Raw genomic sequence first — 24112 nt, forward strand, 5'->3', positions numbered from 1 at the left:
GCAAGTGCTGCTGCTTGATGCACGGCAGGAACGGTTCTAGGAATTCTTTGGCAGTGGCTGCCAGGAAGCAGCCAAAATTACAGAACAGGCAGAACCTGCAAGGAACTGGCAGCAGAATTGATTTCAGGAACTCAGCATTACTTTCTGGTAAAAAATTATCTAAGAAGGTAAAGAGTTTTTTTGTTTACATCTGTGTGCGTCATTAATATGTAGGGCCCGTTGCGCTTATTCCCATTACCAACCAAACCTGAAACGTCATTTAAAAAGTAATGAATAAATTTGACAAGATCTGAAAACCACAACTGTGCATCAATTAGCACAAATACTATTAATAATATTGATACTATTAACTGCCCCAGTGGGAATACACTGCCATTTCCATGGCCCCATGCTGCCAGCTGTGTGAGCTGCTGGACTGGTTTCTCCATGACCAGTAGCCCAGTCCAGCAAACTTCTTGCAGGGTCTGCACCAGCAGTCTCTTTGGCCTTTTCCCCGCTGATGCTTCTCTTTGCAAACGCGCACAGCTGACTTTTTTGGATGGCCCTGTGGTTTTCCAGCTAATGAGGCTGTGCTGGCTGCCCTCTCCGGTGGCCAGAGTTGGAGGGGTCCTCCTGTCCAGTGGGGAGGTTACAGAGGGCGAATCAGTTCCTCTGCTCTGTGCAAAGCCATGTTAGCAGAACTGGCGTGAGCAGGGTTTCTGGGTCCGTTTCCCCATTCTGGGACGCACACTGGGGGTTGCTGGAGTACCGGTACTGGTAGATCATCAAACAAACAAACAAGCAGCAGGAATTTGAGAGGCTTTGCTGCATAGCTGGGATGCTTTCTGGAGCGATGCAGTGCTGGGGCTGCGTGGGGAAGCTCCCGGCAATCCTCTAGAAGGGCTCCCGCGACACCCTCCTGCTCTCCGAGGCTCGGTGACGGCTCCCCTTTGTGTCGGCACTCCCTCACGGCACCACAGCGTCCCACGGCCGGGACTCCCGAAGGGGGATGGAGGCCGTTTATTTCTCCTCCCCACAGCAGCAGATGAGCATCTCTGAAGGGTGGGCATCTCCCCTGTTCCTGAGAGCCCCATCAGTGGGCGAGGGTGGCCTGGGGGAGGCTGCCTGTGCCTCGCAGGCGGGCAGGAGCGTGCTGCTGGAGCGGTGTCCGCTCACAGTTGTTACAGAAATCTGCCATTTTGGCAGTAAATGGGCCCGCAGTGCTTGAGTGCCCCCCTGAACGGGCTGCCCTTGTCCTTCCCCAGTGCTGGACGAGCGCAGGGTGCGACGCACTCAGCCGATCGCTCTGCACTGCTGCTTGCACCATGGGCTTTTGAGCTATAGAGAGAAGGAAACCAATGTGACCCAGACAGTGATTTATGGTCCCACCACTCTTCAGAGAGTGATTTTAGCACTGGCATGGGGTGCTAAAATTGCGAGTGGTGAGGGGGGCTGGCCTTGAAAATCCATGTCCCAAGGAAAGGTTTCGCTTGCGAGCTGCATTCGCAAGTTGTTACTAATCATCTATTTAAGCGTGCATATTTTTTGACTGCTAAGTCCATGCAGAAATGTGATCATCGAGAATCAATTTGCTGCTCCAAATACAGGCCTTTTAAAAGCTTGGCGTGCAGACCGTGCTCCAGTAGAGACTAGCACTGTACAGACATAATTTGTGCATTACGCGAGAAGTTTATTAAGGAATTACTGGTGCCTTCACGGAAGAGCTCAGTCCGTCACTTTGTCGCTGTTTTCCAGGGGAGGGCTGGAGGTCCTGTCTCAGCTGGACCGTTGCCCTGAACCTGTCGGAGGAGGGCACGGCAGTCCCGGTGTGCACACCAAAGCATCGCGCCCTGCGTCCCGGGCTGGGAGTTGGGGTCGCTTCCCCCCAGGGTGACATTTTCCCCTGCAGAGTGGGGGGTAGCACTGGTGATGCCATCACACATCGCTGGGGGTGTGGTGCTCCGGAGAAGCGCAGAGCCAGGATTTCCTGGCTTACACAAGCTGCTCAGCCTCAGCTAAGGCGCCCTGGGCCAGCCTGGTACTGAGCCTGCCGCCCCAGCTCCTTAAGGGGTTTAGCGTTTGCACATGGGAAACAAGCAGTGAGCAACAAGGGCCGCTTTGTTGCAAAGCCTCAGCCGGCAGCAGGGCTGAGCTCGCCCAGCTGAGATCCGGCAGCGCCGGGGTGGAAGGGGGAGCAGGGGTCGGATGCTGCTCTGGGTGCAGCCCCGAGGCAGCTGCCTCCCTCCCGCTGCGGCAGAGACTGGGAAGGGTCCGTCTTCAGGGCAGCAGTGCCTTTGGGCAGGGGGGAGCTGGAGGGAGGGGAGACGGTCTTTTCCTGAGGGTTGAACTCGATCAAGCAGAGTGGTGGTGAGGGTCTGGCAGCTGCCTGCCACTGTGAGGTTTAGCCAAGAGGAGGAGGAGGAGGGTGCGGGGGGGTTTCTTGGCTGTGCTCTTCTTAATGAGGATTAGGGGCAAAGCCACGGTCACCCCCGGGGTAGATGGCACTGTCATCCCCATGCCATCACTCTTCTCTCCCCACCGCCCACACCTCTCCTCCGGATGGGGCAGAAGCCGCTCTCAGGGCGTCCTCCAGGCTGCTGTGGCAGCCAGGTTGCATTTAAGCCTGTATCTGTTGTTCCCAGAAGCCTTTGCAGTTCTTTGCCCCCTGTGTTTGGTGACAAGTGGTGTCCCTCAGGGGTCAGTACTGGGCCCAGTCTTGTTTAACTTCTTCATCAACGACCTGGATGAAGAGTTAGAATGTACCCTCAGCAAGTTTGCTGACGACACCAAACTGGGAGGTGTGGTAGATACACCAGAAGGCTGTGCTGCCATTCAGCGTGACCTGGATAGGCTGGAAAGCTGGGCAGAGAGGAACCTGATGAGATTCAACAAGGGCAAGTGCAGGGTCCTGCACCTGGGGAGGAACAACCTCATGCACCAGTACAGGCTTGGGGTGGACCTGCTGGAGAGCAGCTCTGCGGAGAGGGACCTGGGCGTCCTGGTGGACGACAGGTTAACCATGAGCCAGCAGTGTGCCCTGGCTGCCAAGAAAGCCAATGGGATCCTGGGGTGCATCAAGAAGAGTGTGGCCAGCAGGACGAGGGAGGTTCTCCTTCCCCTCTACACTGCCCTGGTGAGGCCTCATCTGGAGTACTGTGTCCAGTTCTGGGCTCCCCAGTTCAAGAAGGATGAAGAGCTACTGGAGAGAGTCCAGCGGAGGGCTACGAGGATGGTAAGGGGACTGGAGCATCTCTCCTATGAGGAAAGGCTGAGGGAACTGGGCTTGTTCAGCCTGAAGAAGAGAAGGCTGCGAGGGGACCTTATAAACGCCTACAAATATCTGAAGGGTGGGTGTCAGGAGGATGGGGCCAAGCTCTTTTCAGTGGTGCCCAGTGACAGGACAAGGGGCAATGGGCACAAACTGAAGCATAGGAAGTTCTGTCTGAACATGAGGAAGAACTTCTTCCCTCTGAGGGTGACGGAGCACTGGAACAGGCTGCCCAGGGAGGTTGTGGAGTCTCCTTCTCTGGAGATATTCAAGACCCGCCTGGACAAGATCCTGTGCAGCCTGCTGTAGGTGACCCTGCTTCGGCAGGGGGGTTGGACTAGATGACCCACGGAGGTCCCTTCCAACCCCTACTATTCTGTGATTCTGTGATTCTGTGATTCTGTTTGCTCTCTCCCCCTCCATATCAAACATGTGCCCCTGTCCCCATCGGGACTCTGCATCCCACTGGGGCTCCCATCCCGCCTGCCTCCTCAGCCGGCTCACTGGGGCCCCGCAGTACTGGGCACCAGCAGACGGGCAGCCCGGCCGGGGATGGCTCCACGGGGCCGCAGCCACACGCCACGTCCTCCTGCTCGCCCCGGGCCGGCACTGGCAGCGGCACAGAGCACGGGAGCACGGCACGCTCACGCCTCGTTGCTTACTGCGCAGGAGCAGCGGCGTTTGCCAGCAGCTGCAGCTGGGGAGAACGCCGCCAGCCATCTGCTTTCTGGCTCAGGAACCGAAAAGTGTATTTAGAGGTAGCAAGAGCGTGCACTTGTTGTTTCAGTTGGTGTGTGGGCTGGCAGGGCTGCCGTTGGAGTGGTGCAGAGAGGGACGGCCGGCAGCCCCTGCTTCCCTTCTGCGCCGGGAGCCCCATGCCCAGCTGGCTGGGGCTCCGGGTCCCCCCAGCCCCTGACCCCCATGAGAGAGGCTTAGTGACTAAGTGTGTCCTCAGCCCACCGCTGCTGCCCGTCCTGCTCTCCCAGGCAACTGGCCCAAGCGCTGCCAGCACCGGCAAGAGGTGGGAGCAAACCAGTGAGCTCCAGCAAGGAGTTTACTGGTCCAGGAATGTTTATTGCATCCAGAATCTTGCAGACCCCTTATTTGTCCAGTGGGTATTGGCTTCGCTTCCCCCTTTGGTGAGGGGGAGGCCGTGCACCCTTCCTCCCCGGGCACTGCCCTGCTCAGCCTTGTGCAGTGCAGGTGCATGGTGCGCAGCGGCACCAGCTTCCAGGAGCGTCCTCCGGCCACAGCCGCCCTGGGTCTGGCCTGGCATCTGGCTTCACCTCATGTTGTCTTGACCTGGATCCTCAGTTCCCCGGCTGCGTGGGTGCGAACCCACAAGCTGTCTGCATTTTGGCACGTCAGCAGCTGCACGGCCGGCGTGGCCAGGTTGCGACCTCTTGAACATCTCAGGTGGGTACAGGAACGCAAGCCCAGTCTGCTGCCTGTGGGGCCAGCGCTTCGGGCTTGCTGTTGGTCACACAGCTGACAGTAACTCCTCCACCCTGCCTTTCGTGCCAGCAAGTGCACCCTGCTGCTTTACCAGCAGTTTCCAGCTCATCTCATGCGGTTGTCCCATGACCCAGGACTGAAGTAAATGAGTGGAAGTTCATGAGTTTGGACAAAGTCTTCCCCCTACCCAGAGTTAGCCCTTTGCTGTGCATGAAAGCAAGAGAAGGACCTGTGAAATACAGCTGATCGGTGGAGCGGTCCCTTCTCCCCCTGGCAGCTGTGCCCAGCGAGGCGTTCTGAAGCGTGCGGTGGCAGCTCTGCAAGCCGGGGCTGGTGACCGCCGGCCTGCGAGGCAGGGGAGGTGCAGCCAGAGCCCTGCGCTCAGCCAGCAAGGGAAGTCCTGCTGGAAGCAGGGTTTTTTATCTGGGCTGCCTGGGCCCGGCGTTTGAATGCTTGGAAATGCTCTTCTCCAGATGTTTCCTAGCACACGCCGGCTCTGTTTATAAACAGCTCCTCCAAGCAAAACCCGTCGGGGCTGCAGGCGGGTGCTCGCGGCAGCAGCCCTGCTCGGCTCCCCCGCACCCCGCTACAGGCTCGGGGCCCCGGGTCGCCTCTTTCCCCTCCTGTCAAGAGGGGCCAGGGCTCTTAACAAAAGCCCCAAACGCCTCCTCTTCCTTTCTCCTCCGCTCCTCCCGGCCGGCAGCTTCCTGCTGCCGCTGCATCCCGGCCATGGCCGGCATCTCCGGGCTGCCTTCCTGCCCTGGCTTTCGCTGCTGGGGCAGCGGGGATGAGGGCACCCCGGAGCCAAGGCCGGCGGCACGCTGCCCTGCCTGAACCGCCTGTCCCAAGGCAGATGCCGGCTGCTCCAGCAGCTTGGGACAGGGAGGTGTTTGCATTGCATCCAACCAGAGTTCCGGTTCCATAATGGAAAGTGTTTGTCTTGGGGGGGAGCTGCACTGCCGGCAGCCCAGCCCCTCCCCAGATCCTGGCAGCACACTCGTCAAGCCCTTGTGATCTTCCCCCCATGTTTTGCCAAAATTTAAGCCAGGTGCCAAGGGGTGATGTCAGGCAGGACAAAGCGGCGCGGGGCGCAGGCCGTGTCAGCTGTGCTTCTCCATCCCTGCCTCTTCCAAAGAAAGTGATGCTGTCGTACCCACTGCTCCTTCCACTTCCAGCTGGATGGAGGTGCCTTTCAGCCACGTTCTTCTCTGTCCTGGCCCCTGCAGAAGCAGAGAGCCAAAAGCCTCCGTTAGAAGGACAAAAGCAGAGCGAAATCCAGGCTAAACAGATGCTGCCAGCAGCCCTGCCAGAATACCTTTCCCTCGGTTGGCCTGAGCCTGGCTCTGGGAGCGCTGCAGCACGGTGCCGCGAGCAGGTTCCTGAGCTGTCGGCGCTGCAGAGCTGCCTGCAGCTCATCATGTCCTGGGTCTCGCCCCAGAATCGCTCCCCAGGGATGGCCCGTGCCCCTGCAGCCCCCCCACACATGGCCGAGGGAGGATGGCCCCGACACGCCAGCACCAGGAGGAAGGGCTGAACAGTTGCTGCTTGCTGCTCTGTCTCCTCTCCCTGTGGGAAGGGGCACGTTGCTCCCTTCTCGTTATCAGCCATCAATGAGTAATCCACTGGGGAACGACGTTGATCAAAAATGGAGTCGTTTGGTACAGATCTGCTTTCGCCCCGCCGCAGCTTGGCAATGCCAAGCGCTTGGGCACTTGCATTTTCCCTATTCTATCTGCTTGCAGGGGCTGTAATCTCATGTCTCAGCTTGCACAGCGTGTTTTCGGAGGTAAGAACATGAAAGGAGTCAGCTCTGCTGCTGTGGAGCTGGAAAGGTGCCTCCCTCCATGCCACTGCTCCCCCTCGCCCTCCTGCCACTTTCCAGCATCATCTTTTGGGCATGGGGATCGCTTTGCTGGCGCTGCTAGGGAGAAGTAGAGAGAGCAGAGGGTGCAGAGCTGGGCTTGAGCCAGCCTCTGCGCAGCCCCCTGGACCTGAGCACCTTGGGAGGCTGATCGGTGCAAAGCTGGGTCTTGTCTTTGCAGGTTGACCTTTCCTCCATCGCCGCATCGAGAGCATGTTGCCTTTCTTCTCCCAGAGCATCCATGAGTCGTCTTTGCGGTGACCTGGTGCCTGTCCTCTAGACATAACTGCTCTTTGTAGGCTCAGAGCCCTTTTATCCCTTCCCTGTCCTTTAGATCAAAGGAGCGCTGCTGCCCGTGGGCTCCGATGAGGCAGCCAGCCCTCCTGCCCTGCCGCAGGAGCTGTGGAGGCGGCTGCTCGAAAACTGAGCCTTCCTTCCATGGGAATCTGGTGCTGGGAAAAACCCTTTCCATCCCGAATCAGGCAAAAGGGAGTGGTGTGAAGACCCTTAATGAAATGAGAAAGAATCAGAGGTTTGACTCTGAAGCATCTAAATGGGAAGTTGTAAGGAGGTGATTCTGCGTGGTGGTCTGGTTGTCCGGATCAGGAAATAAAAAAGGTGCTTGCGGTTGACATTATGACTAGATCCATGTTTTCTGCTGGGACAGTTCTGCTGGTGGCTGTGGAATCCTGGCTCTTGCCTTGGCCAGTCTCACAGTGCTGTGCTGGGGATCCAGAGGACAGGCCAGAGGGATGGATGTAATAGTCTGATCTCTGTACAAGCCGTCGGATTCCTGAGCAAGTGCCCGTTGGAGCTGAACTCAGCTTCTTACAAGAAAAATTCCAGTTTAAATGTTTGCAGTGGCAGAGTACTGTCCCAGGAGCTAGGGTCCCTGCATCTTCTGACATCTGAATGAGCCCACCTTCAGCTTCCAAGCATGGCACCACTTTAAACCTCTGGGTGCTAAATCCACACCATCTACCAAAAAATTCTCGTTATGTGGAGGTACATGGAGACTTTGCTCGGTGTCTGACAGATGGGGAGAGGAACCAGTGGCAGGCCTGGCTTATTCTTTCTAACAGTGTTTCTCTCCAACATCTTCGCAGCAAGGTGCGAACAAACCTGCTGTAGCTTTGCCGTTAAGTGTGAAGGCTGGAAGGAGAGCGCGGTGCTGCTGGCAGCCTGGGCTGTCGGGCGGTGGGCTGGGGGCTGCCAGTCCCTCGTGCCCTCCTGCAAACCGCAGTCCCAGCCAGCTCTCAGCTGCCCAGCTTTGCAGAGGGGGTGCGGCCTGGGGACAGGAGCCTTTCCACCTGAATGGGAGCGATCTGTTGGGGAGGATTCAACCCCAGCTGCTTGGGTAGTAGCATGGGATGAATTCAGTTCCTGCGAGCAGGAGCAGCTGCTGTGTGTGTGGTGGGGTGTGCTCACCGCCCCAGGGCTGAGGAAGGAGCCAAAAGCATTTTTGGGCAGCTTGCTTCAGTCTAATTTTTTTCCATTTGAATCACTCTCTGAAGTTAGTTTTGTATAGTGCTAGACTTGCACCCCTCTCTCCTGCTTGGCAGCTGGAAATTAGCTGGTGAAGATCGCGTCTGCCAGAGCTGCTACAGCTGAGCCTTCCTAGGGCTGCAGATGCCGAAGGCAGTGCTTGTTTAGCTAATGAGAAGTAGCCATTGGGTTTCTTTTTTTATTTTTATTTTGAAGGAATATTTCTGCCACTCGGGTTTATTTCAAGCCTTCTTTTTGCACAGCCTCAAACTGGGGCCTGCCTTTGATCCGGAGCTTCCCCATGATCAAATAATAGTGATGATGGTGATGCAAGCTGTGCTGCTGAGGTCCCATTAACTGCAGGACATTTTCCTGGTGTGTACCAGCCATGGGGTCACTTCTAGGGGTTCGCCCGAGGCACTGGGGATGTGGTTTTGTCTCCCCGCACAGCTGTGTGAGCAGTCACACCATCCTCTGTCCGGTTGGCTCACCAGAGCAACGCTGGTGGAAACAAAAGGGGCTTTAGGAGAGAGCAAGAAGAGTGGTTTGAAGTGAGGGCAATATCCTGTGCAGGGCGATGGGGAGAGCTGCAGCCCCTGAGCTGCTCTGGGAGGCTGGGTGCCTCCAGCCAGCAGAAGACAAGCACTGTGAGGTCCCTTGGGTGGGTGATGGATCCTGTGCTGTGATCCAGACCTGCCCGGACTTAACACTTAACGTGGCTGCTCTTCAGGCTGCGCTCACTGACTCCTGTGCTTTTCCTCTGTTTCCAGGCACACATTCTGGCAGTATCGCCGCGAGAACCCCCAAACCAAAGTGGGGGAACCCCCTCCCGATGGGCTGCCCGGCTTCAACAGTGGCGTCCTGCTCCTGAACCTGGAAGCCATGAGGCAATCCAAGCTTTACAACCAGCTGCTGGAGCCTGCCATGGTGCAGAAGCTGACAGAGAAGTACCACTTCAAGGGCCACCTCGGGGACCAGGATTTCTTCACCATGGTGGGGATGGAGCACCCAGAGCTCTTCCACGTGCTCGACTGCACATGGAACCGGCAGCTTTGCACGTGGTGGAGGGACCATGGCTACAGTGACGTGTTCGACCAGTACTTCCAGTGTGAGGGCGAGGTCAAAATTTACCACGGGAACTGCAACACCCCGATCCCCGAAGACTAGGGCAGCCGCCGTCCCCAGGAGCAGCGCTGACTGCAGCAAGCCCTGCAAAGCCGTTGTGGCTGCACCGGCCGTCCCTCGGGAAGGGTGACCAGCCCTGATCTGTTGCATCCCTGGGGGATCCCTGGAGATCCCAGGACAGTTCAGTATCCCACTGCCCGTAGCCTCACCGCTCCAGGAGGAAGCGCAGTCCGGTAGCTGGAGCAGGACATTCACAGTTGCCATGCCCGGGCTCAGCTCCTGGCTCTGCTTGGGGCAAGTCCATGGTGTCCGTCTGTGCCACAGCTACCAGGGCATGGGGACAGCTGCGGGGCCGTCAGGTGAGCGCTGCTTTTGCGCGTTGCAGGGTGCTGGCTCCGTGAGCACTGTGCAGCTTTGCCTTGTCGGCATCAGGAGTCCCCAGCTGGGCAGCTGGGTTTTGTTGTGGCATTCATCGGTGGCCCATTTCTGCACCTCACGCAGAGTATCCGTCTGGTCCCTCTGGAGACCAGACACCGTCCTCAGGTCATCTTCTTCTGAAGCATTCCAGGAAGGCGAGAAGGTTTTAAAGACTGAAAAGCTGCTTTAAATTGGGTTACTTACAAACACAAATTAAATGCTAGATGAGCTTTGAAGCCTTCCGTTGGTGGTTCTTAGCAATAAAAGCTTTACTGCCCTATCTTGTCTGAGAAGTGTTCAGCGAGCGTGTAGCAATAGGTTCTCTTTTTTAGCTTTGCCTTTAACCTTTTGTACGAGAATAAAGCTGCAGAGGTAAAACACGCTCGGCTGTTTCTCTGTGGCAGAACTGAAGCCCTGTGTGATAGAAGGGTTTGTGCTCTTTTTATCGTGATTAAAAAGTGGTTGGTGTGTATCTGTTGGGCAGCTGAGAACGGTGCCCCGTGTATATTATCGCTGCGCTGAGTCCCGTGCCTGTCCCAGGTGAGTGATGCAGATACGTGGGCTGGCACACAGACTGGATTTGGAGAACAGATCATCCTCACCATAGCCAGGGTTGGTTTGGAAGGAGCGGGGAGCTGCCGATGCTGTGAGTGAGCGGGCTTCAGGCCTGAGCGCTCCCAAGCAAACCCAGTCCCGGCTGGCCCGGCCGGCAGCTGCGGGCTCCTGCGCAGGACTCTGTCAGAGGAGGTGCCCACCCGCGTTAACCCGCTGCCAACCCGGCTTTTTTTGCACCGAGCCAGCGTGTGCCTGTGTAACGTGCGTGTGCGAGAGAGGGGTATGGGAAATTAATTATGGCTTAAGCTAATGACAGCCCACGCAGTGTGCGGCAGGAGTTCCTTGGGCTCCTTCCCCTGCGTCCGTGGACAAGCGTTGGTCTTTACGGAGGGGGAGGCTCTCCTGGTGCAAGGGGAACGGCGGGCTGCGGTGCGGGCTGCAGCCCTGACCCCTGCCTCTGTGGTTTGCTGAACCGATCCGTTTCCAGGTAGCACACGAGCTCTGCTTTAAGTATTTTCACATCCCTGGGGAAGGAACTGCGAAGAGGTGATTAAGGGCTAGTGAAAGAAGCAATAGCCTGCTGCATTGGGCTCGCATTTTCACCAAAACCCAAGGCGACAGGCCTGGCTGTGCAGGGCGAAGCAGGCAGCCGCGGTGCTGGAGGCTGCAGCAGGGCAGGATTCAGGGCGGGCGATGCACTGTGACGATGGACCCCGAAGGACGAGGAGGGATTGCAGCGGCTCAGCCCCCCGAGCCGATCCCGTGCCCGGAGAGCACGTGCCCTCCCGGGAGCTCCGGAGGGAGTCTTCGCTCGCTCGGTGCCCGCCCTGACTCAGGTGTGAGCTGGCTGGGAACGTCCCATCCTTGCGTGGCCGGGCGCAGCCCTGGCAGTGCCACCCTGCCTTCCCGGGCTTGCTGGGCAAAGCGGGGAGAGGGCAGCGCTTCCTGGCGCAGCGTCACAGTCCCATGGATGCATCGGCACTTCGTCACCAGCCCGGCATGTCCCGGTGCCCCTGCCATTCCCCGAGCAGCTCCGGGGCTGCCCCTGCCCACAGCCCCTGCCGTGCCCGGGTCGGCCCTGCGCGCAGCAGCCGGAGCATGCCCCTGGCACCGGTGACACACAGGACCTCACGTGCCCGGGCAGGACCGTGCTGCTGCTTTGGAAATGGCCGTGCTGGAAATACCAGCCAGGCCGCTGGTCTCACCGGCACTGGGGAGCAGCAGGGCGATGAGCAAGCGCAGCTTTTCCGTGGGGCTGAGCTGCTCTGGGGTGGCTCTGGGTGTCGGGGCTGGCCCGAAAGCACTGTGGTGGGCTTCAGATGGCACTGCCACAGGGTGACACTGGGAGCTGGGCCAGGCACTGGGGCTGGGGACGCTGTCCGCAGGGTTGGGAGCACATTTCCCTCTCTGTGGGGTCACAAGGCGGGGGTGCACCTTCGTACGGCCACCCTGACGCCCACACTGAAGCCTTTTGCTTATGTGTTTTGCAAATAAAATGTTTCTGTCTTTTTCTGTGCAAAGTGGGAGTCCATTGGGAAACTCATTGCAGTTTTTCAGCTGGGAAAAACGTAAGTAAGTGAAGCATTTAATTCAGCTTGGGGTGGTTTTCCCCAGGAACCACACGCAGCGGTGCCTGCACTGCCCAAACCTCACAGTCCCCGGGGCTGTGACCGAGCACCGCAGGCGGCACGGACCCGCACAGCACGATGTACAGACCCTGCGTGCAGCCCGGCCCCGCTGCCTGTGGGACTGATGATCTCCCCTGCATGCCCTGCTGGCTGCAGGCACTGATGAGCTCCACCACAGAAGCCACCATGGCGGCCTGGGCCCTGCGGCGTGGGGCTGCCGGCTCAGCCTGTTGCAGGGTGCGGCTGCCGGCCCGGCTCTGGGGCAGAAGCAGAGCTCGCTGTGCCTGGGCAGGGTGTCTGCACCCCTGCGGGCACCCTGCCGCCGGCTCCTGCGCTGGGTGCCCAGCCTGGGCAGACGCTGCTCCAGGCACACGGGGCCAAACCTGAGCATCCCCTCCTGGTCCCTGTGACGTTGGCCGGGGCCATGGCGACCGGCACTCACAACTCCTAGCAGAAGCGTGGTAGAAGGTGCTCAGAAAGCACAGAGCAGCGCCGGTTTGCTGCTGGGCACCGGGGGTTTGCTGCGGTGACCCTTGGCAGCAGCCTTCGGGCTGGCAGGCAGCTCCTGGTCCCCAGGGACTGTCACCATGCCCTCGGGCCAGCGCTGGCCCCTGCCTAGCCCCATTTCGGGTTGGTCAGGGCCTCCATGGAAACACGGTTGGGTGAAAGGCAGCCCCAGGCGAGCGCTCGGGGCTCACTCGGCTCCTCCGACACGCCTGTGGGCTTCCTGCTCCTCGTCTTCTCACCCACTCGCTCACAGCAAAGTGCCGCTTGTGCCGAGAACCTCACGCTTTTCCAGGATGGAGAAGGAGACGGGAGAGCAGAGGGGTCTCCTCAAACGTTTCCTGGGAGATCAGGCTGTAGAAAGTAGTTCCGTAGCTTGAGCTGATGGAGAAAATTAAATTTCTTTCCTTGTATCATTCAGCGTTCGTGAGAAATTGCACGTAAAGCAAACAGTATCCCCCATTTTCTGGCCAGCTTTGCTTTCAGCCCCGCGCTTCAGCTGCATGTCATTTTTGCTCTCCTCTCCTGCATTTCGTAACACTGCCAGTGTTTATTCTCTTACTCATTTGTACTTCTTTCTCATTTGAAACGATCAATTGTTGGTATAAACTCACCTAGGGAGCAATTACTGTAAGCCTAACCCAAACAGGCGCTGGGGGTGCTCCGCTCAGCAGCACAACCCGCCGCCCTCCCCGCGCTGCTGCTCCCAGAGGATACGGTATTTACTTTTCAGCTCTCTGCTTTTCGTACCGAGCGCACTCCGGTCAGCGTGCCAAGAATAACACAAACCATAACAACGGGCTTAAGCGCTAAGATGGAGTTCCTGACTTTGCAAAACAAAACAAAACAAAAAAAAGCCAACCTATTATTTTGCCTTTGCTAAGGAATGCCTGGCCGCAGCAGAGCGAGCGGGCACCCGAACCACCCCTCTGCCCTCAGCACACCCGTGGGTAGGGTGAAATCTGCCCCGAGGGGACGCAGAAAGAGAGAAAAAAGGAGCAGGTTGGCGACTGCCGGCTTTTCTTTTTAATGCAGATTTTTATCAGGTTGCTGCGTTGTTGCGTGAGCTTTTCCTCAAACACTTTGCAAAGCCATGGAGGGACACGTTCCCTAGCACCTCACCTGGGAATGTTTCAGCCAGGGTTTTAGTAGCACTGTCTCTGACCGTCGTGAGCCTCCGTGGCTTTAATTACTGATTGCTAAGAAATTGCTGCCCGGTCCTGTTAGTCTTTTCAGTGCCGTCAGGGTTCGGTGTGTGCAGTTCTCCTCTGGAAATTGTTTATTCGCTAACCAGCTGCTCATGGGGGAAGCACTTGGAGCAAATTACCTCGCCGAGAGGTTTCACGGGAGTTAGCTGTATTGTGCCTGAAGTCACAACGTTAACTGAGGCAATTTGCCTGTCGGAAGAAAAAGCTGAAACAAAGCAGAGCCTGGAGCTGCCAGAACGGGCTGCGGGTCTGGCCCTGGCAGGAGGCTTGGACGTTGCCCACCTGGGGAAGGGGATGCTCAGCGGTTTGAGGGGCATTCCTGAGAGCCAGATGTGTTTTTCCTAGGGCCGATGTTGCTCGCACTGCTGTTATGGCAGGTGGGAAACCATGCCCTGGGGCTCCAGCTCCCCCCCAAACAGACAGGCACCTTCGAGCTCTTTCTCCCAGCTCGCTCCGAATGGACTTGGCACCTGGCAGCCCTGCCAGGGCGCTTGCCCCGGCGCCAGCCTGTGCCAGCGCAGCCCCAGCGCCAGCTTCTCCGCCCGCTCCAGCTCAGCCGTGGTTCAGCAGCAATTGGTGACCCTGCTGGTGACAATCCTGAAGCGGTGCAAGCCGCGGGCTGCAGGCAGAGCCCTGTTGGCAGAAGGCACTGCGTGAAGCATCTCCATTGATCGCCTGCAGACCGCTCGCTCTAAGTGCCTTTTGCAGCTGTTGAAAGGTTCGGGGCCTTTGTTATAACGTGTCCTCTCCCTGGAGCCGGTCAGGATAAATAAACCCTTTTAAGTATTAAGGACAGTCTCAGTTTAGGGAACAAAACGCTTGCAGATGCCCTGTGGCACATGGGGGTCTAGGCAGTGTGTCAGGAAGGAAAGGTGTATTTTTTTTTCTGCGTGCTTTTTACTTTCAGACTCATCTCTCTTCTGTGCCGGAGGACTTCTCTGGCTACCTGGGGAACGCAGAAAGACGTACCCTTCCAGCCGGATCAGCCATACTCAAGAGAGAGGGCAGTTTTATAAGCAGTGCTTAAAAACACCAGCAGCAGTAGGGAAAAAATGAATAGGAGTGTGAGACTGAGCCCCTTGGCCGTGGAATGAGGGCACGAAGAGGTGCCCAGGTAAAGGATGCTCAGCTGAACTGACAGGCCCTAGGGTCCTGCGGCAAAACCAGTCAAAACCCATTATCTGGGAAATGGATGGTCATGGTGACACAGCAGAACCTGCCACTGGTGCTGAGCTGTTCAGGAGAGGGAAATGTGGAGCCGATGTGAAGAGCTGCAGAAAATTTGGGTGATATGGAGCAGATAGGTACTGAAATGGGAACCAAATTCATTGCCGACAGATGCCGGGTAGCGCAGGGTGGGAGGGCATAACCTGAGGGCACAAGGAAGAGCCGTGGAGAGCAGGATGGCCATCTGGGAGGCAGCGGAGGCAGCTCCCTGCCGCCATGGCCCCTGGTTCCTCTCCTCGATGAAGTGAGGATGCTAGTCCTGTGCCAGTGTTCAAAGAAGAAGACTGGCAACTCTGAGCTAGCAGCTTGACTCCCAGGTTGGGCAAAAGGATGGCGAAACTGGGGTAACATTCACCAGATGATAGTAAAATTTCCAGGTCAAAAAGGTGTGACCTGGAGCAAGAGAGCGGTGAGCAGGGCTTTGGACACCACGTTTTTAAAAGATGCAGTAACTGGTCTAGAAGAGTGGAAGCGAAACTGGAGGCCAGCACTCTGTGCCCATGCTGACACACCAGTGTTTTGCATTTTCAAAGCAGCAAACACTGCAAAAGTAGGAAACACAAGTCAGCGCTATTAAACCAAATGTAATGAAATATGCTATCATGAGTCATTTACTTGTAAACCTCAAAAAGTTTTCAGCAGATGCCACTAAATTTCCTTTGCCAGTCATTGCTTCGGTGAAGTTTTTCCAGCAAAGAACGAGGATATAAAATGCACAGAGTGTTTCATCTTCTCCTTCCCTCAAGAGCTGTGTGTAATAGGTTGCATTATCAAGTAATAATAATAAAGGAAGCATTTAAATAATGCTGGGCTGAGTCGGGAGTGCCAAGGCAGTCATACACTTGTCATGAAAACGGAGCACCAGGTTCTTAATGAGTAAATGCGTCAGCTGAATTTGGACAGGAGCATCAGGCAGGAGAGTGGGTGCCGGCAGCATCACATTCAGAACCTGAAAACGACGCTGTGGGCTCCGGCACAAGGTGACTGGTGTTTGCAGTTCTCAGCTCCTCCTGCCTGTGGGTTTCTGCAGCCTGCGCTTGGCCAAGCCTCCCTGCAAAGGGACCATATTGTCCTGATTTTAGAGGTGAAAAAGAAGCAAAGGCTGGGAGACCCCTGTCTGACATGGAGCCTGGGGGGAATTTCTATATTTTTCTGGCCATCCTTTCAGCTGCCAGTTCCAAATGTCCCGAACTAGAGGGGACAGGATGCTGACCTGGGAACCGGGTGTCCTGGAGCAATGTGGCTCCTTTTCCCTCTTTCATCTTCAAGTCCCTCACGGGGGAGCGATGCCCACCCTGCTCTGGTGGGATGGACTGGTTCAGCGGGTACCCAGAGCATCGCATGCACGCTGGGAGGGGTGCGGTGCCCGGTGCTGGGGACCTGCCTGTCAGAGCAGCAGGGCTGTGCCAGGGGTGCGTGTGGGCACCCAGGGCAGCATGGGAGGGTGACAGGGCATGCTCTGGGGCGGGTCCTCCTGCAATCAGAACTCCTCCTGGGGAAGCAGCAGCATTAGAAAGCAAAGTCCCCCTGCCCCCAGAGTCACATCTGGGGCAGGATGTGGAGTTTGAAGTGCCACCGCGCTCAGCAGAGCAGGAATGCTGTGGGAGGACATGAATTATATATAATGGTCTCCGCTACATTTATCCTTCTCGAAATAACTTCGCCTTTTGTGGATCAGTTGTCTGAAAACCATAATTGGTACTCTGCGAGCCCTTTATAGTTGCTTGTGAAATAGCGACCTTCTGGTACCGCGACAGCAGGCACGGACCTGACCGAAGCTAAATCAGTGCAGAGGCCGGCAGCAGGGCCTGGGCTGGAGGAGGGGACGCTGTGGCTGTCCCACACCCGCTCGGAAGGGCGGATGGGGCCCGCTCTGCAGACACCCGCAGCGGCTGTAAGCCGCAGGGAGGGCGCCGGCACGTTAGTGATGTCCCGGGCATGCACCGGGCTCTCGGGTTCTTCCTGCAGACCGCCCAGGTTCAGACTGCTGTCAGATTTTGACGCAGTGAAATGCGTGCTGGTTCCTCCAAACCCCAGGGGTGGGGGCACAGGAGAACCCGGTCATTTTGGTTGCAGAAGCTGGAGATGTGGGAGCTCCTTGGTGCCGTTACAGGAGGTCCCTCGGCAGAGCGGTGTGCCCGCTGCTGTCTGGTTTTAGTGAAGAGCCAAGTTCGTTTGCTTTTTTTCTAATTTCCCCATTCGGAGAGCAGCTGTTGCAGTTTCTCTCATACAGAAGATCAAACCGTATTATTTTCAACCAGGCCTCGTAACAAAAGCATACAGCGCACGGTGGAAGGAACTGAGAGTCCTGCAGAGCGAACGGAGGTTCAGCGGCTCGGCTGGGCAGGGGAGGGGGCCGGTGCCACCCCGGGAGCGGGGAGGCTTCGCTCTGGGACGCCAGCCTGGGGCCCCTCAGGCAGAGCTGCCGCGCTGGGCGAGACAGCATTCGTGCTGAAAGGACGGATTACGCTGACAGTGACAAATCGGTGAATTCTGAGGTTTGCGGCGCAGGAGTAACGCACTGCGTACGCAGCGCTTCAGCGGCAGTGGGTCGCGCCAGGAGGAGACGCAGCCCCTCGCCCGCGTGAGCGGCTCTGAACCCGGGCGCAGGGACCTGCACCAGGCTTGTCTTCTGTCGAGCGCTGCTCAGCTCGAGTGGGCATCCCAGGCCAAGAGCGATACCGAAGGCCACTTCGCTTCGAGCGTGCCCCTCGCAGGAGGCTGCAGTGCCGGGGAGCATCCAGGCATCGGCAGCTTCTCTGTCCGGTTCCCACCGTCCTCACCCTGAACGCTTGGTGCACGAGGAAATGTCTCTGAGCTGGGAAACGTCTCGAGATCGTTGCAGATGGCAAAGTATGAAGATAACTGGCTTGTCAGGGCACGCCTCTGCATTTCCATGTACTCCGAGCTGAAAAAATGAAATCTCCCCTGTAATCCTGGAATTCTTTTGATGATGAGAAAAGGCAATTGAAAAGTTTTGTTGCACAACCTTCAAGATCAAATGATGATTTATTTAGAATGCACTTTGTGGTATTACGCGGCATACAGGCTCAGCAATTAGCTGGAAGCAAATGTTCCTCCTCATTTTCCATGAGTCTGTCATTAGGATAGTGTCTCACCAGCTTAACATTGCCATTATCAGCTGCAAATATTGCCAAAGTTCAAACCATTTGCTTGTAGTTTACTTTTTATATTTTCAGATATTGTTAATTCAGTTTCATTGCTGCCTTGGAAATAATCAGATGATGGTTTTCTTCTCCTTTGAAACTGCCATCAACAAACAACTGTTGGAACTATTCTGATATTTCTGCAGCTGGAAGGATCAATGGCAATCAGAGAAAATGACCCTTTTAAGCAAACTGTCAATAGTTTATTTTTCAGACGAAAGAACTAAGGTATTGTATCCAATACACATAACTTCTGTCTGCTGCTCATTGCTGGTGTCCCCTACAACCTTCACAGCAGCTCAGAGCCACCAGCAGCATTGCTCAACACTGCTAGAAAACCTGTCTTGATATTTCCTTCCAGCCCTTTGATAAACCTCTGCAACAAAAAGGGGGGATTTGGGGAGCAGATATATGCTTTTTCCATAGTTATGAATAAATATGAATCTTTGCCGTGCCATTTCCCTGCCCAGATTGGCCATGTGAAGAGCAGAAAACGGGGGTAATCTCGCTGGGTGAGCCCCATCCTGAGCCCGACGTTCTGGTGTGGGCTCTCCCTGCAGAGAGCGGCTCAGGGCAGCAGTGGGACAACACGGAAGGAAAACTTCTGGAAAACTTCTGCCAGGGTTTGTGTTGGGCTTGTGTGCAAGGGCTTGGGTTTTCCAGCTGGACTCCCAGGTTCCCCCAGTGCTGCTCGGGATTGCTCTCCAGTGGTTCCTCTTGTGCCAGCTTTCTCCTTGTCCAAACAAAGCAAATTAGAGAAGAGGGGTATTTTTAGGAAAGTGCCCTCCCCACCTTTTCAGCCTGTTGCCCGTGGCCGGCGCGGTGTGGGGAAGCTGTGGGGCTGCTTGTCTTCCATCTGCAGCATCCCACCACGGGGCAGAGAGGTGGGTCATGGCCGTCCCTTCCCCCCAGTGAACGGGACGTGGGAGAAAATCTGACCTCTGGGTTCCCAGCCCTCTGGTGCCAGTGCCAAGCCTGCGGGACCTCTTCTGAGCACTGCTGTAAGAAAAGGGAGCAGGCAGGCTCCTGGTCCCCGGGAGCATCTCCTGGGCAGGTCCACGATGCCCTCCCAGCCCGTGGAGCGGCTCTTGCTGGGGAGCGTTGCAAACCCGGGCTGAGAGTGAGTCGGGGAGGTCCCATGCCTGGGGACCCTGCTCCTGGAGCTGGGCTCCTCAGGGGTCTGTGGAGAAGGATGGAGGCATCGCCCCTCACCGCCCCTGCCTCCTCCTCTTGCTTCAGCGTCCCCTCTGGGACCAGCACGGCGTGCCCCACAGAGATACGGGGCCAGCAAAACTCCTTGCCTGGCTGATCTGGAAACAGTCATTTTCTAGCAAGATGAAATTTATATGCGCGGGGGAGAGTTGCGTGATCTGTGTTTGATGGGGAAGAAATGCTTTCAGATCGGGCAAAGATCTTTGGTCACAGGCGTTTGATAGTAAGAAAGATTGCAGAGGGCTGTAGGAAGAGAGATAAATGTCTCTCACAGAAAGGGCAGTTAACCCCAGAGGCCTCAGCTATTTTTCCTCTTTCGGAACGATGCTAGGTGAAACTACCTGCCACGAGTATCGTCTTTAAAGCCTCAAGAACTTGAGGGGAAACTAAAAACCTGCTGCTGGTCGTATTAAGTCCGATAAACAAGTTCAGCCCCAAAGAAACACTTCTCATGCATGTTGCCTGGGAGAATTCGCGTCAAGAGTCTTTGGCTATAAATCAAAAAGCAAAACAAATCAAGATGTGGTGCTTTTTTCTGCCTGGCCAGGTGAAAGCCCCAAACATCAGCCATTCCCTGCTCCCAGGCCATGCTGTAGCTGTGGCTCCCGCTCCCCACAGTATATTCTGCATCAGGAGAACATCAGCTGGGCTTTCTGCATGGATTTATGTTCACACCTTGCGAACCTACGCTTCCAGAGGGAAAAATGATAGCATGAAAGATAATATCTGCCGGCAGCTTTTGCACCCGCCAGGAGGAGGCATGAATTATCTCTAGTCGTTATCGGTCACACTTATAATGCAAGAGACTGCTTTCAAGAGGTGGTGGGACATGGGCTTTTTGCGCATTAAATGTTAAAAGGTTGTGTCAGCTTTCCCAGTAATTTAAGGCTGGCATTTCTTCTTGCCTTATTCTTGCTTCCAAAGTGCACCAAAGGGCACCTTTCATCTCAGTAGGCTTATCGTTATCAGAAATCATAAGCAAAAGGGCTTTAAACGCTCTCACCGTCTCTCACAGACAGGCTTCGTTCAGCGCTGGCCCGAAATGCGGGGTGTCCCTTGCGTCTGCGCTACGGGCGTTTGGCCGGGGGGAACGAGCGCACCGGGGTGAGATCCCTCGTGTCCCCCTGCCCGGCTGTTAAAGCATGGGCAGTGCCCTGCGGGAGGGCGGGACGGGGTTTTTCCTGGCACGGCGGTGTGCGTGGCGGCGTTGCGGGATGGGAGCGTGGGCGATTGCTCTGCACGCGGGCGTTTTGCTGGGGGAGGCGGAGGCGGGAGCCCCAGGGCAGAGCTGCAGGTGATTTGGGAAAAGAAAAAATAAAAAAAAACCAACTAAAACTGTTAAACATCGAGGCAACCAGCAGCTCACCGTGCGGCTGGGGCCCTGCTGTCTCAACGCACCTTGGAGGAACTTTTGGGATATTGTGGTCTTGTCTTTGTTTTCTTTCTCCGTGTGAGATGCAGATGCCAGGTAAGGCGCAGATGGAAATTTTGAAGGGTTTGGCTGTGTTTTTTCAAAACCGGTCCACGGTTCAGTCCACGGATTTTAAAAGGGAACCACCCTCCAGCAGCAGGGTTTTTCCAGCCCTGGCACTGGTGGGACCCCTTCTCCCCAAGCAGGGCCCGAGCCCCCTCCCGTGTAACCGAGCCGGTCCCGCGGAGAGGCTGCCCTGACCCCCTCTTCCCAGAAAACAAATCCCCTTCCTGGCAATTAGCAACCAGCCCAGCTCATCAGCACCTCTCGGCAGAGCACCGCCGTGGCTGGGAACACGGACCGTGCGCTTGATCGGGCACTGGGAAGCACCGCGAGCTCCGGCCAAGCGGCACTTGGCAGCGCGGGGTCCCTGCCTGCCGGAGGGCAACGTCCCAAGCCCCGAGAGCAGCAGCCATGGGGAGGGAAGCCCTCACGGTTTGCAGCACACGTGCTTTTTACACTCGGTGGCGCGGGGAGAGGGATTGCTGCGTGGCTTCTGAGAAGCGACAAGCAGCCGTGTACAGGTCTTGTGCACTGTCACAGCCTGATTTCCAGCGCTGTTGAGCTCCTCCGTTAGGAAGAGGAGCCACCAAAACTGGGCCAGCTCCTTCGGCATCACACCCAGGTGCTTCAGAGTGATATATAAGGAGCTGTCACATCACCAGAGAGGGAAACAACCCGACACGATGTTCCACCATGCTCCTTAGGGTGAGCTCTGAGTAATTACTCCAATTACGTGCCAAATTACAGAGAAGCCGGTGGCCTCCACACGAGGACAGCTTGCAGGATCCATCTTTAATCATGGCTCAGGTGTTGTGCTCTGCTGCCTCCAATTTGAAGTACACATTCATTTCCCCTTGTGGGTCTCTAATCATGCCACTCATCATCACCTTTTTATCTACTCCTCTATTTCTAGCACGCATGTCAAAGACGACAGTATATTAATCAGCCAGGTTTACTTTATTGCTTCTTGTCAGCGGCAAACTGTCTTCTGAAAAGGAGCAGGCAGGTGTCTTCACCTGGATTTGCCTAGGAGAGGCATCCATCCAAACCCAGCAAGTGACAAGCCCGTGGGGACCATGAGTTGTTGCTCCAGGTAAACGACAAAGGAAGGGGCTCAGCCAGGCAGCGAGAGGCCAGCCGTAAACCCAGATCCCTCTCTCAGGCTGTCTTTGTGCCAGTCTTGGAGCAGGGCTGGCACGAGGGTAAGCCCCATGGCAGGGGGCCAGTCCATAAGCAGTGGAGCTGCAGGGCGCTGTCATGCTCCTTGCCCCACCTGAAACGTGTTTGTCCCAGTTTAACCTAAGCTCAGACTGATGGGGGTCGTCGTGCTGGGGGCTGCCATGGTGCAGGGAAGGGGGAACCCCATCTCCCGGGAGCTCATGGCTGTGTGCATCTGGTTGCTTCACCACCACCTTCCCAGGGTGTCCATGGCTGCACCTACTTCAGCCGCGGTCCTGCCCTCCGGCCATGTGTCCTCCATCACCTGGAACACAGAGGCGATGTGTCCCCATGCGTCAGGAAGCAGCTGCATCCCTGGTGGGACAACAACAGGCCAGAATTTCCATCCAAGGTGCAGTGCCTGAGCGTGGCCGAGTGGGACATCATCCCCTGAGGGCTGGGGCTGCTTGGGCACTGCAGGCTCCCCCCAGGGTCAAAATGGACCCGCTCCTGATCTCTCCATAACACGTTTCTGATGAAGACCTGTCCCGTGCACAGGGACCTCGCACAGCTCTGGAGACAGCCAGCTCAGTGGCACACAGGCTGAGCCTGCTCAGACCTGGGTTACAGCATTGCCAGGGATGGGGAGCTCACCGCAGGCTTTGGCAGAGCATTTCAGGGGCCAGCTACCCTCATGTGTTGAAATCCACGCCTGATTTCCAACCATAGCTTTCTTTCATCCTTGTCTGCCAAACAGAGGCACTGCCAAAGATTTAATCACATCAGAAAGGGCTCTAATAACCTGGGATCAAGTTAGCCCTTTAACCTCTCTTTCTGGCCCGCGCGGATAGTGTCCCAGGAATTTCTCTCCATGAAAAGTCTGTCCGCCCATCCCTCCATCGCTCCTCGGCTTTCTCTCTGGGCTTTATCCAGTTTCCCTGCCCCCTCCTGAAGCGCTGACCCGGTGCTGGGCACAGCTCTGTGGGTTTGCAGCCCCCCTCCTGGGCAGCTCCCTTCCCTAGCGAGGCATCTCTGGGGGGATCCCTGGCATCCCTGGGTGCAGCCCCCCTCGCCCAGGTGTCGGGTGCTGTTCTCGCGGCACAGCCTGCTCCTGGGCTGTGGCTGTGCCAGGATCGCTTAACCATGAGCCAGCAGTGTGCCCTGGCTGCCAAGAAAGCCAATGCGATCCTGGGGTGCATTAGGAGGAGTGTGGCCAGCAGGTCAAGGGAGGTTCTTCTACCCCTCTCCTCTGCCCTAGTGAGGCCCCATCTGGAGTACTGTGTCCAGTTCTGGGCTCCCCACTTCAAGAAAGATGAGGAGCTACTGAAGAGAGTCCAGCGGAGGGCTACGAGGATGATGAGGGGACTGGAGCATCTCCCCTGTGAGGAAAGGCTGAGGGAGCTGGACTTGTTCATCCTGAAGAAGAGAAGGCTGCGAGGGGACCTTATAAATGCCTATAAATATCTGAAGGGTGGGGGTCAGGAGGATGGGGCCAAGCTCTTTTCAGTGGTGCCCAGAGACAGGACAAGGGGCAACGGGCACAAACTGAAGCAGAAGAAGTTCCAGCTGGACACAAGGAAGAACTTCTTCCCTCTGAGGGTGACAGAGCCCTGGAACAGGCTGCCCAGGGAGGCTGGGGATTCTCCTTCTCTGGAGATATTCAAGCCCCGCCTGGACAAGGTCCTGTGCAGCCTGCTGTAGGTGACCCTGCTTCGGCAGCGGGGCTGGACTGGATGACTCACAGAGGTCCCTTCCAACCCTGACAATTCTGTGATTCTGTGATTCTGTGAGCTGGGCCGTCTCCTGCCGAGAAACCGAGAAGGTGCTAAATAATGGAGGGCTGAAAAGTAATCTGCACCAGAGGCCCCTGGAAGCACCCGGCTGAGCGGCGGGGCCGTGTTTGCAGCAGGGCTCCGGGACCTCTGGAGTGTCCGGGTTTCCAACGCACTGACTCCGCACGCTGGCTCCCAGCAGCTGGAAGCGCCGGACGCCTCACACCAGCGTCTTACATCGGCGCCATCACCAGCTTGGCTGATAGGGCAGCCTGAAGAACGTAGGTGTGTCCAGATCTCTCTTCCACAGAACGGTGCTCATTGACACTAAGGACATTTCCCCGCTGCAGCCCAGTGCGGATGGAGCCAGGCCACGGGGTGATGTCAGGGGCCGGCCTGGGACATCCTGTTTACTCCACCGAGGTGTGGCCGGGTGCCAGCGCTGGGACCCCCGGGGAAGTCCCAGGGACCCGCAGGCGCTAATGAGTCGGCTCCTTACCCGGCTCCTTCACACTCGCCCGTGTGTCAGACCTGCTGATTTAAAAGTCTAACCTCAGTAGCTATTGTTTAAGACCTTCCTGATGCCCTCATAGGATGGAAAGTGTTTTATAATGATG

General features: G+C 56.7%; 1 protein-coding gene across 1 annotated transcript in view; it reads left to right on the forward strand.

The window, feature by feature from the left end:
* XXYLT1 (xyloside xylosyltransferase 1) overlaps positions 1-11486 on the forward strand; it is a 39302-nt gene extending 27816 nt beyond the window's left edge. The window contains exon 4 of the mRNA XM_075417334.1: positions 8819-11486. Coding sequence (XP_075273449.1) covers positions 8819-9215 — 397 coding nt within the window. The 3' untranslated portion in view covers positions 9216-11486. The remainder of the gene's footprint in view (positions 1-8818) is intronic.
* Positions 11487-24112: the final 12626 nt, after the last annotated feature.

The sequence above is a fragment of the Opisthocomus hoazin genome, chromosome 4 (genome assembly GCF_030867145.1).
Source record: "Opisthocomus hoazin isolate bOpiHoa1 chromosome 4, bOpiHoa1.hap1, whole genome shotgun sequence".
Classification (NCBI taxonomy): domain Eukaryota; kingdom Metazoa; phylum Chordata; class Aves; order Opisthocomiformes; family Opisthocomidae; genus Opisthocomus; species Opisthocomus hoazin.